The sequence below is a fragment of the Polypterus senegalus genome, chromosome 8, assembly GCF_016835505.1.
Source record: "Polypterus senegalus isolate Bchr_013 chromosome 8, ASM1683550v1, whole genome shotgun sequence".
Taxonomy (NCBI): Eukaryota; Metazoa; Chordata; class Cladistia; order Polypteriformes; family Polypteridae; genus Polypterus; species Polypterus senegalus.
Genome location: NC_053161.1, coordinates 45,765,028 through 45,778,577, shown reverse-complemented (window position 1 = coordinate 45,778,577; position 13,550 = coordinate 45,765,028). Strand labels below are relative to the sequence as shown.

Genomic DNA, 13,550 nt, shown 5'->3' with positions numbered 1-13,550 from the left:
GGAGATCCCTACAATAAAGGGGGCTGTCCAGAAACAAAAAACAAAAATACCTGCAACTTGAATATACTGTAGATACTCCAATGATCAGATGATCGTAGAGAAAGAAAAAGCAATCCCTTTACACTGAATATGTGTGTTTAGCATATAAATTGCAAAATATCTTGATATCTACAGCAGTTTCATTCTTCAAATGAATTAGCACAAATTTACCTCAAATCCATCTTATTTTTAAACTATTGAGAGCTTCCTTTATAATAAAAGAGAACAAAGTTTAAAAATTATGCTATTCTATTTGGAACTGTTTGGTTTTTAATTAAACTTCTGAGTTTCCAATTGAAGGTGTCATATCTGTTTTGTCTATATAAACCAATTATTGTTGACTGACTCACCAGTCTGACTGATAAGAAATTCATGGCTATCTGCAGTCAATGTAAGATTAATGGATTTTCACTAATGGAAATCTAGCGGCCCTAAGCAACCTTAATAGTCCAGTGGCTGCAGATGTTAGCATGTTCCAACTGCAAGTCAGTGGAATTATTGGTTGAGCCCTGTCTGAATCCTATTGTTTTATCTTGATTTCATTAATATATAAATATAAATGCATAACAATTATTATCATCACTATGTGAGTATAGTAAAAAAAATTACTATATTCACACCATTCAGTCTTCACTTCTGTGCATTTCTTATGTATTAAGGTTTGCATTATAGTTTTGTTTTTTTTTAATTTTATCTAGTAGTATAATAACATATTTTGATTTTATTTGGGTTTTCTTTTGCTCTCTTGTCTATTCTGTAGTTTAATGTAACTACTTTAGCAGTGTCCCCTAAAACATCTGAACCGGGGTCTTTTTCTGTCCTTGTTTATCTTTTATTAGTTCACATGTCTGACTTACTCTTGTACAATTGCAGTTTATAGCTGGGGATTCAAAATGATCACTTCAGTTCATAAGGATGCCATTAGTATTTTATACATCTCTCTGTATATGTACCATTATTATAACTGTTATCCATTCCATAAGAAAAACTAAATGGTTTGCACTTAATTACTACTAGTACATAATAATAATAATTCTTTACATTTAATTCCAGTAATTTCATCCATCCATCCCAATATATACTAACACAGGGTCACGCGGATCTGCTGGAGCCAATCCTAGCCAACACAGGGCGCAAGGCAGGAAACAAATCCCTGGGCAGGGTGCCAGCCCACTGCAGGGCGCACACACACACCCACACACTAGGGACAATTTAGAATTACCAGTGCACCTAACCTGCATTTCTTTGGACTGTGGGAGAAACCTGGAGCACCCAGAGGAAACCCACACCTACATGGGGAGAACATGCAAACTCTATGCAGGGAGGACCCAGGAAGCGAACCCATGTCTCCTAACTACAAGGCAGCAGCACTACCAGTGCACCACCGTGCTGCCCATAATTACATTTAAAGTTAATAAAATATAGTATTTAAATATTGCTTACTATGTGTAGCATAGTGAGTTCATCTCCAATTGGACTGCATAAACCGGTAGAAAAAGTACTCATATTGCAAAGTGTCAGAGAAATCATAGCATTGATTTCTGAAGAGATAATGAGGCTCTGATGGTCAGAGGCTGAATTCAAACTCATGTTCCACACTAAAAAGAAAAATAAATAAAGTCAGTCACTCAAGTTAATAATTAAATTATTAGATATAATGATGAGATAAAGTGATTATTTCAAATAGCATGCAATTTGCATGCACTTTATTACACATTGCTTTCCTTTTGCCAGTATGCATAATTCACAGAAATTGAAGGAAAAACTCTACAATGCACACATTTTTATGATGCACTGCTGATACAAATACATTTTTACTTTTAATTTTGGTAAAACAGCTAACTTGAACCAAAATTCCTGTCTCGGATAAGATTGTTTATTTCTCTCAGTGTTTAATAACAATAATAATTTCTGCATTATCTGAAGTTTATTGCTTAACACTAAGGTATAAAATAAATAGATTTCATTTTTATGGGCAGATAGAGATAGAAAACTCAGGGCTCACTCATACACGACCAGTTTAGAGTCGTCTGATTATCTAGCATAGGATGCATTGTGAAAGGAAACCTGAATACTCAGAAAGCACTTACTCAAACAAAAATGCCTTCATTTAGGGTGAGAAATAGAAAGTAAAGCTTGATTGCCTACTAAACAGCAGGTCTAAATCATCATTTACATGAATACTTTATTTATTCAACATGATTCCTGACATTCCAGTTAGATTGAAAAAGATTCCTCTTGCCAAAATAGGAATTTCCTAAATTATTCATTCAATCTGTTAAATAATTCAAAAAAGATAAAAATTGGTTACCTTTATCGTGTCTTATAGCAAAAGGGCATCTTATCGATGAGGAGATTCCTGTAGTAAACTAATAAACAACAATATATCACTTAATATCACTTACAGCTGAATCTACATATTTAACAGATCCCCCTTTAATTTTACTATTGAGTCAAATTGTGGTGAAGAACTAACTGTGGCAACATGGTAGAAACCTTGTTTATATTGTGAAGTTTTCTAATATGAACAAAGTGAAATATATTTTACATAGATTCATTTTAAAAAGAAATGTAAAATGTATTTAAAATATATTTTTTACATTTTCAGAATTGCCAATCAAACAGGAAGAAAAATTAAACGAAAACGAAAGACCAGAATAACATTGAATCATTTTGTGATTTACTAAAGTAGTGGAATTTTCTTACAATAAAATTGTATACTTTAGCTATCAATGAAATGATCACATTAGTATTTAAAAAAAATAATTGTTTTAAGACCAAGGAATTCTTGTTTTATTCATGCTAAAGTATGAAAACATGAAGATTTAATCTGTGATGATTCATGCAGAATTTTTTCCTGTAGAACAAGTTTTAGCTAGCAAATATTTTGTGAGCCATTCATATAAAAGATGTAATCTGTGTTGTACATGATGTAGTGTGCAATGATGGATGTTATGAAAGGTGTGTTGAAACCAGGATACCAATTTCAAATTAGTGACAAAGATTTCGGTACAAAATTGAAGCCTTTTTCAAACACTGTTTATTTACTGTTTACAAGGGAATTGTGCACCCAGAATTATGCTCATGATTTTATACCACAAAAGACAAAGCAATTGCAGAAGTACACTGCAATATCAAAGCCAATAGTCACTTTCCTCAACCTTTGATCCAAAGTCACCTTCACTTTGCAATATTCCCTTGTATTAAAAAATCAAAGTTCTTTTTCCATATTAATTGTATGTTTGATTGTTATTAAAATTAAAACAACTTCATCATCATTGATCAAATGATCAATGCTCATTTACAAATAGTCTTTCCAGGGAAACCAACAGTTAACTAGATACCATTGCCGCATCAAGGTATTTAAGTGATATTTAGAGTGTGTGCGTTGCTACATATTTTTATATACTTTTTTGGAGGTCTGTATAATTGTTTATAATATAAAATAATTTTGAACTATATTTTCACTACAGTAATCCCTCCTTGATCGCGGGGGTTGCGTTCCAGACCCCCCCGCGATAGGTGAAAATCCGCGAAGTAGAAACCATATGTTTGTATGGTTATTTTTTATATATTTTAAGCCCTTATAAACTCTCCCACCCTGTTAACATTATTAGAGCCCTCTAGACATGAAATAACACCATTTATTCAAACGTTTAAACTGTGCTCCATTACAAGACAGAGATGACAGTTCTTTTTCACAATTAAAAGAATGCAAACATATCTTATCTTCAAAAGAGCGCTGTCAGGAGCAGAGAATGTCAGAGAGAGCGCTCGCAAAGAAAAGCAAACAATCAAAAAATCAATACGTGCTTTTAAGTATACAGAAGCACCACGATAAAGCGGCATTTTGTAGAGGAGCGTCCGTGTCCTCTGTGCAAACAGCCCCTCTGCTCACACCCCCTCCGTCAGGCAGAGAGAGTGAGAAAGATAGAGAGAAGCAAACAAGCACCGCGCCGGAAGCATATCATAGCATTGAGGAGTTTTAGTTAATATGTAATACATGCTCTGATTGGGTAGCTTCTAAGCCAACCGCCAATAGCATCCCTTGTATGAAATCAACTGGGCAATCAAACTGAGGAAGCATGTAACCTAAATTAAAAGACCCATTGTCCGCAGAAAGCGAACCAGCGAAAAATCTGTGATATATATTTAGATGTGCTTACATTTAAAATCCACGATAGAGTGAAGCCGCGATAGTCAAAGCGCGATATAGCGAGGGATTACTGTAATTCTGTTTAATTAGGTCACTGCTTTTTGTAGATGATGTTGTCCTGTTTGCTTCATCAGGCCGTGATCTTCAGCTCTCTCTGGAATTGTTTGCAGCTGAGTGTGAAGTGGCTGGGATGAGAATCAGCACCTCCAACTCTAAGACTATGGTCCTCAGCCGGAAAAGGGTGGAGTGCCCTCTCAGATTGGGGGAGAGATCCTGCCCCAAGTGGAGGAGTTCAAGTATCTCGGGGTCTTGTTCATGAGTGAGGGAAGAATGGACCGTGAGATCGACAGGCGGATCGGCACGGCTTCCGCAGTGATGCAGGCTCTGCATCGGTCAGTCGTGGTGAAAAAAAAGCTGAGCCATAAGGCAAAGCTCTCAATTTACCAGTCGATCTACGTTCCTACCCTCACCTATGGTCATGAGCTATGGGTAGTGACCGAAAGAACGAGATCTCGAATACAAGCGGCTGAAATGAGTTTCCTCCGTAGGGTATCTGGGCTTTCCCTTAAAGATATAACGAGAAGCTCAGTCATCCGGGAGGGGCTCAGAGTAGAGCCGCTGCTCCTCTGCATCGAGAGGAGTCAGATGAGGTGGCTCGGGCATCTGACCAGGATGCCTCCTGGACGCCTCCCTGGTGAGGTGTTCCGGGCATGTCCAACCGGGAGGAGGCCCTGGGGAAGACCCAGGACATGCTGGAGGGACTATGTCTCCCGGCTTACCTGGGAACGCCTTGGGATTCTCCCGGAAGAGCTGGAAGAAGTGGCCGGGGAGAGGGAAGTCTGGGCCTCTCTGCTTAAGCTGCTGCCCCCACGACCCAACCCCGGATAAGCGGAAGAGGATGGATGGATAATTCTGTTTAAGATACTCTTGTCCTTCAGTCCCCACCCCAACCACTGCTGATCATAAAGCCAGTTCACAGAGAGCTATTTGAATTGTACTGACTAAACTCTTGAAATGTTGTAAAGATCCATTTCCTGTAGACACCTCGAGGGTATGATATGATATTTAATGGGATATTGATATGGTGTTTACTAAAATCGAATAACAAAAGACAATTTTGCTTGCTGCAATAGGCATATCTATGGTCCCAGACTGTCTGTGAAGCTTAACACATTACATAACATCATAATTAACTTTTACCATTACAATATAGAATTTTGAGGTATAATTCTTTTTCCTTACAGATTTTGTCAAAGGCAGTCTCATGTGATTTTCTAATTTAAATAAGCATTTAAATTAATTTAAAATTTACCTTCATGCAGAGTCGTGGGTGAGGCTCAACATCAGTGTATTGGACCTGTGAATTAATGAAAATGTTAGTCAAATTTAAAATATTTTTTTATTAAACGGATTGTCACAATTTACTCATCTCACAAGGGAGACACAAATGCAATATTAAAGAGAATGATAAACTGTAATGAAAAATAAAAGAACTTTCTATGTATTGCTCAGGGAGCTACTTTGCTACCCTAAATATGTCTGTTCTTCCTCTTAAATAGGAAGAGAACAACAGCTACAAGTCATCCAAATAACAGGCATTGGAGCAACACAGAATTGTACAAAATGTCAACTACTGTATATCTCCAGGCAATTAGAAAGGCAAAAGGATACAAGGACAAACCAAAAATACCATAAGAGTCCAGAAGGAGTACAGCATATTTCAGAAGAAAATGAAGGTTAAAGTGCAAGCGCGGCATTTCATTCCAATTTCAAGTCAGCTCCATAATTAGGTGCACTTGAAAAAATTACATTAGTCCGAAAAAGGGTTAGGGCCCCCAAATTGTTAAAAGGTTAAATTATATTCTGTACTAACATGTAATCAGGCCTGCAGACAGATGCAGTACTCCTACTCACGAATGCCACACAAGACAGCTTGTTATGTGATGGCGCTCAAAAAACAAAACTGCTTTTAGTCACAAACTATCCACCTGGAACTAAACGTAAAACGTTGTCTGTGAGTTTTGGCTGCCTTTAAGACTGCCATGATAATAAATTAAAAAGGCCATGCACTCTTCTCCTTCTTTCCAACTGTTTGATATACTAAGTGGTATATTATTTCATGATGTATTTGCTTCCTACTGCTGCATACAATACTGAGAAAATTGCTGTCAAGTTTGAATTTATACTAAAGCACATCTCCACATAAATTTTCATGTGAAATGTTCGCTAAAAATCTCAGTTTCATTGAGTTTCACTATTTTATATTATTTTCACAACCAAAATAGCTTTTGAGCTCTCATGATATTACAGAAACATTTTCAAATTGCATCATTAAATGCAGCTTTTGTGATTTGGGACTATACCCTCTGATTGTTTGCTGTTCTACCTGAGACTGAGCCCTACTTGTTGATAGCATCAAATTGCCAGCTGATGTGCAATATTGAAAGAGTTTTTAGATTTTTAAAATGATGAGGCTGAACTTTTGGATTCTGCCCTTTTTCATTGAGAATATGCTTTAGTTCTCTAACAAGGAGTAGGAGTCAGAGGAGCTTTTGCAAAACAAAACATTTGCACGGCATTTATAGCAGTGACTCATTTCTTTTACAAAACATCCAAGGAACAAGTTAGTATCTTACTTATCTTCTCTTCTCTGTTTTATTTAATGAACAGATCGGTTTTCTCTTTAGAAGGAAAAGTCCCAAGTAACTTCAAAGGGCAGATCTCCTAACTCATGTGGGCAAACTGAGTTTTGTAAAAGATAGATTTGATAAAAGCCTTTCTTAAAAATCATCACAACATAACTCTACAGCCAAAACTTTACATCATACAAAAACATATGACACTGCAAGCTGAAACACAGAACAGTAGCCAAAATAAATAGGAAACAACTAACAAACTAGGATCAATGCCTCACAAATCCAGCACCTTCGATTCAAATCCCAGCTTGGTTGTTGTCTGTTTGGACATTGCATGTTCTACTTGTATCTGCATTCAGTAATATTTCACCCACATGTCCAAGGACAGGCAATGGAAAGTTAATTGATAATTCTAAATTAAAGCCATGTGGATGTGTTTAGTAATGAGCCCTGTGATGGGTAGTGGTGTGCATCAACTAGTTCAAAAGAGCGTGTTCATTGAACAAGCTCATTTTTCTAAGAATGGTGAACTCAATGTAACACATTTGAGTGAAGAACTTGAATGTGAGCTAGTTCAGGTCCAGATTAAATGTTTTGCCTTACCCTGTAATGTAGGGGTGGAGCCGGATCAAAATACAATATTCGCATAAGCAGACATAGTAGATTTTTATAAATAATTATTTTGTAAAAATTTTTTGCCATTTATTTGTATCCGGAAAAAATAACGCAAAATTAACTCTCTGTGTCTGCCTGCTTGTGCTTAAGTTGCACCCCCGCTGACGGTGAAGCTCCGCTTTCGCTTTTAGGAAAACGTTGTACTTCGTGAGTCCACTTTATATTTTTCCCCGTTGAACATGCTATATGTGACGTGAATTTTGACCAGCAGCGTAATAGATTAGTTCATCTACATGCTGGTTCCACAGTCACCATTTGTGTCACACGGTTGGGAACAGAGCGGTAATTTATATGTATACTTGCATCTATTTAATTTCTTTTTTGACCAGGAGGATATTAGCATATATGGTTATACGTGTTTGTTGCTGGGTATAACTCAATAAAGTGTATTTAAATAAAAAAAGTCTTCATAATTATTGTATTTTATTTAAGAACACTGTAATAACCTAATAGAAGGCATGTAAAATTGAAAAATGTAAACTCATGGGTCATTTATTCTCACTCCTTAAAAAATACAAAATGAACTGAACATGAACTAGTTCAAAATTGAAATGGTGAACTATGAACGTGAAAACGTGAATTTATTCATTTTAATCTGTGCAAACTGAACTTTGAGATAGTTCTTGTGAGGTGTGAACTTGAATTTAAAAAAAAAAAAACCTGCCAATTACAGTAATATAATGGGACCAATTTTACAAAAAAAATAGCAGTACTAAAGATTTTTTTTCCAAATTAACATGTGCAAAGCTGGGCTCATAAACTTTTGTAAGTGAATTAAATTATTGCTATATTTGTTAACCCAAAAAACAACTATCCTCCTAACCCTTCATTATCTTTAGGCTAGAGACATCTGCTTTAACCATATACAGCACGTTAAAGTATGCTTCCTACATAAATTTTGTTTTGGGTTTTATTATAAGAGATGTTTCCTATAAATTATCATTTGCTCTTCTAAAGATTATACAGACTACTTCAGGAGTGAACAGCAAAGCAAAGAATAAAGTGACATGAACCCTTCAATTATGAACATTTTTATAAAATTATTTGGACATGAGCATAACACAATGCTGTGGTAGTTAAACTACAGAAAATGTTAATGCCTACAGAGAGGGAAAAAAAAGGTTTATTGTGTGATTAAATTCAAATTTTCAACTTTACAAGTAACTTTTTATTTTTCACTGTGTCCCTAATTTTGTTTTGTGCCTTCCCCAACCATAACCTATCATCTACGGTGGAGAAGTGAAAGCTTTAGATTTGTCAAAAATTTTGATCTCTGGTTTACAAGCGATCTTGACGTTTTAGGGTCCCCGATACCAAAAACATTGATATCTTGAGGATGGGTGTGTATCTATCTGCATGTGTCTGTGTATCACAGTTTCTTGAGGAAAATCCAGAGCTAAAACGGCTGGACAGAAGAATACCAAACTCAAAACTTAAGCCTGTTATGAGATGACAATGTGCTGATTAGCTTTTGAGCCAAATTCTGTAAGAGAAAGAGGCACTCTAAGGGAACCCTCAAATAATGTAATCCTGCCATTAATTCTGAATTCTTCTTGTCAGTTGCTATCGTAATGACCTATTTTATGATCAGGAAGATCAGCATCAGAGCAGTAAATAATTACTGAAATGTTATAGAGTAGTTTGGGTAACTTGGTTTCTAAGGGTGCAAAATCTACTGACACGTCTTAATTTTTTTTTCTGTGGCCCTAATATTCTTCTGTATGGAACTGTTTGAGCTATGTGTACTATTGCAATTTCTTGCCTTTTTATATAATTTATTACAGTCATATTGCCATAATAAAAATGGTCTTTTTACAGTTTATGTATAAAATACCTTTAGACACTACTAACAAAGAATGGTATTTATAATGCTGCATTATTCCAACCTGCCTCTTCTAATTTAATTATCACATTTGAAGCTGTTTCATTTCCTTAACCACACTTACTCAACCTCATAGTCATGGGGAGCTAAACTCTATCCCAGCACTGGGCACAAGGCAGGAGACAGCCCTAGACTGGGTGCCAGACCAGTGCACAGTCCCTTCATAATCACAACCACACACTTGCAGTGATCAATTTGAACTAGCACGTCTTTTAGCATTTGTCTAAATGAACATAAAAAAAAACATTTTCAAGTTAATTCTTTGAAAAGCCAATGAGGATGAACATTTTATTACAGTATAGTTCTTAATACTTTTTCTTTATTTGAGTTGTTTCTAACCTTTACAGAATGCATCCAGTGGTTTTTAATTATTTTATGATGATGTGCAAATGTAATATGCTCCTTCTTTCTGACATAGGGTCCATTTTCTGAACTCAGATTGGTTGCTCATTTCTCACAGTGGGGATAGACAACAAAAATGGCCTAGTTCTGCATGACTGTAACTTTAATTCTACTAAAGAGTTTCCAATTTTTGTTTTCCTCTTCTCTGTCATCAACCTGCCTTAAGCATATCAGGCTTAAGATATGGAATTCCAATATGCAGCATGATGCTATGTTCATATTTTATTTTCCATTAGTACTGCTTTCCTGTACACGTGACAATCTACAGCACTGTAAATCATGCTGACTCTGAAGGGCGTTATCAAAAATAATACAAGTAAAATGAACAATAACAATGTGACATTTAAAGTTACAAAAGAAAAAAAGTCTCAAAAAAAGTGTGAGTCATGACTTTTCAATTCCCAAGTTGGTAATCTTCATGACATGACTGAAGCAACAATGTGACAGATTGTTCAGTAAATATTGCTTTACAGAAAGTGTTGCAACAAACCTAGTAAGCATTTTTCTGTGCAGACAAAAGTTTTAGTCTAATTTTCGGGATTATATTAAACTAGCAAAATACCCGCGCTTCGCAGCGGCCAAGTACTGCCTTAAAATGTTTATTAAGAAGAAAATAAAAACCGTTTTAAACTGAGTGAAAATATACCAATAACTTTTTGGGATCTCTTTGTATACCACATTGTCAGTTCGGCCCTCCGGTTGTAATATGACCAAGCTGTGCGCTGAGCTTACTCTTGAGCATGCAATGTACAGTTGGCCATGTGAAAAGTAATCTTGTCTCAAATCTCACAGCTTGGATTGCTGCTGTCATAATCAGTTTGAGTTTTATGGTTTGTTTCAATTACGACAGTATTTGCAGGACTTGTGTTGAAGAGACATTTGGCATCTGTCAAGCGTTGTAAGTATACAACCAGTTTCATCGATAACTTCACATCCAGCTTTTGAGAGTTTAAACATTCATAAACATCAAAGTGTCCACTACTCAAATTGTCACCTGTGAATCTAAGATGTTTTAGAGGCATTGGCTGTTGTCGAAAGGTGTAAAATATTTGGCCATTTCGGTACACTTGAAAGTGACAACCAAACAATTCAGCGACAGCCATCAACTCACATGCAGAGCCATAGGTGAAGGGTTTAAGCATTTCACTCTTCTAGTGCTCCTGTGTAGTATAATTATCTCCTGTACCATCATCAGTCCACACCTTGAACCTGTCCTAGTCATTCAATACATAAGACACAATGTTCCTCCGGATATCAAGAGTGGGCCTGATATGGCCGTGCAATATGTAACAAAGAGAATAGAAAAGGTAGGTTCCATCTCCGGGCATGGAAACCACTCGGTAAGTGACAGTTCTTTGATCGATAGACATGTTAATGTGGATATGGTTGGAATGATAAAGGAAATGGGTACCTAAACAATGTAAAGTAAGTCTAAAATACCTACACAATAACTATAATCACAATAAACGAACAATAAAAAATCAGATAATTCGTGGATTAAATAAAAAGGCTGTAGTTATCAGCAGGGAGACGTGAATTCCGTGGCGAAGCAAGGAAGGGAATGTAGAGACCGGAGAGACGGATGGCCTTATATAGGCAGGCAGCAAACAACGTAGGAGGCGTTGGGATGGGGGACCCAATGTCGCCTCACACGGTGACCGAGCTGCAGGCTATGGACGTATATATGTATTTAAACAGGATTCAGTTAGCGTTGGGAACCCGTGTACCAAATTTCTTGAAGTTGGGCCCATAAGTAACAAAGACCATTAGAAAGTTCAAAATGGCGGCCGACAGTGGCGTCATATCACCGAAATAAGTACGTACATCAGTTTCAGATAGCACAGGGAAGCCGCCTACCAAATTTCGTGAAGATGGGGCCATAAATAAGAAAGTTCAATATGGCAGACGTTGTTGACCGTTATTACCGTTACGTGTAGAATTTCGAAATGAAACCTGCTTAACTTTTGTAAGTAAGGTGTAAGGAATGAGCCTGCCAAATTTCAGCCTTCTACCTACACGGGAAGTTGGAGAATTAGTAATGTTGGAAAGTTCAATATGGCGGACGACAGTGGCGTCATACCACCAAAATAAGTACGTACATCGGTTTCGGTTAGCGCAGGAAAGCCGCCTACCAAATTTCATGAAGATGGGGTTAGCCTTCTACCTACACAGGAAGTTGGAAAATTAGTGACATTGGAAAGTTCAATATGGCGGCCGACAGTGGCGTCATACCACTGAAATAAGTACGTACATTGGTTTCGGTTAGTGCAGGGAAGCCGCCTACCAAATTTCGTGAAGATGGGGCCATAAATAAGAAAGTTCAATATGGCAGACGTTGTCAACCGTTATGACCGTTACGTGTAGAATTTCAAAATGAAACCTGCCCAACTTTTGTAAGTAAGATGTAAGGAATAAGGCTGCCAAATTTCAGCCTTCTACCAACATGGGAAGTTGGAGAATTAGTGATGAGTGAATGAGTGAGTCAGTGAGGGCTTTGCCTTTTATTAGTATAGATGACATCCATCCATCCATTTTCCAACCCATTGAATCCGAACACAGGGTCACGGGGGTCTACTGCAGCCAATCCCAGCCAACACAGGGCACAAGGCAGGAACCAATCCCGGGCAGGGCACAAACCCACCGCAGAACACACACACCAAGCACACACTAGGGACAATTTAGAATCTCCAATCCACCTAACCTGCATACACAATTTAAATAGAAGTGAAAAATTTAAATAAACCAAACATATTAATCTTTTTTGTTGTGCCTAATGTGAATAGTGAAATGAAAAAATAAACCAAAATTTTCAGAAAATAGTAATTATTTAAATTACATTTACTTAATATGCATAAGCCATTTTCTAACTTACAACTTTGTACACTTTTTGTGATGAGTTTGAGAGATCAATACAGGAATTTCTTTGCTCTGTTTGCCAGCAGAGATTCACAAACACATCCACGGGACACTTCAATTCCCACAACAGTTGCCGATGTTCAGAATTGTAGGTAATCCCGTTCCAGAGCTCTTCAGTATCTGTAAGGGACAGAAGTCTTAATGACTTTCCAATTTTGCCTGCATATAAACAGTTTCATTTTTCACAGAGTTTGCAAAAGCTGGAGTTAAGAAAATGTTTCTTTTTTATCATCATCTGTAAAATTAATATGTTAAATTGTAAATAGAAGCATCTGCACACCATAGACACACATAGATTTATTGCAGTAAAATTATTGTAAAGTAATGTAAAACTTTTTAATCAATATTAGGGAAGTTTAAACCAATATTTGCCAGAAATTACTATTCAAAGTGGTATATTTAAGCATAAATTTCTATGTATTTGCACCAGGTGAAAAAACAGCACTGTACACATTGCAAGTATTCTGTTCACTGACTTTTCAAGAAGAAGTATGTAATACAAACTGCAAAAAGCAGAGTGTAAATTAATATAATGCAAATAGTTGTAAGTACTACAGCATTGGTGAAGAGAAACCAAGATTAAGTAAATTTATAATGAGTAGAGGATAAACTTGAAAACCGAGAGTTCAGTGAAATCAAGTTAAACTACAGAGGCAGGTAGGGCCAAATGTAAACAGACAAAGGGCACCTTTGGCATAAATTGTTTTAGTTAGGTTTTAAATGCATTGACATTTCTTCTTTTTGAAATGACATTTCAATGCACAGCTAAAACTGATTTTATAGAATTTAGGTGGCAGTAAAATCTACTGCTTCAAAGAAAAAATAGTTAAAGGTTATTTCCAGG

At 36.5% G+C, this 13,550-nt stretch overlaps 1 protein-coding gene across 1 annotated transcript in view; it reads right to left on the bottom strand.

Annotated features, from left to right (window-relative positions):
* The window catches only part of LOC120533935 (putative interleukin-17 receptor E-like), a 99,199-nt gene that overhangs the window by 10,227 nt on the left and 75,422 nt on the right, over positions 1-13,550 (bottom strand). The window contains exons 10-13 of the mRNA XM_039761065.1: positions 12,663-12,826; positions 5,508-5,552; positions 2,351-2,408; positions 1,483-1,637 (exon numbers count right to left, since the gene is read on the bottom strand). Coding sequence (XP_039616999.1) covers positions 1,483-1,637; positions 2,351-2,408; positions 5,508-5,552; positions 12,663-12,826 — 422 coding nt within the window. The remainder of the gene's footprint in view (positions 1-1,482; positions 1,638-2,350; positions 2,409-5,507; positions 5,553-12,662; positions 12,827-13,550) is intronic.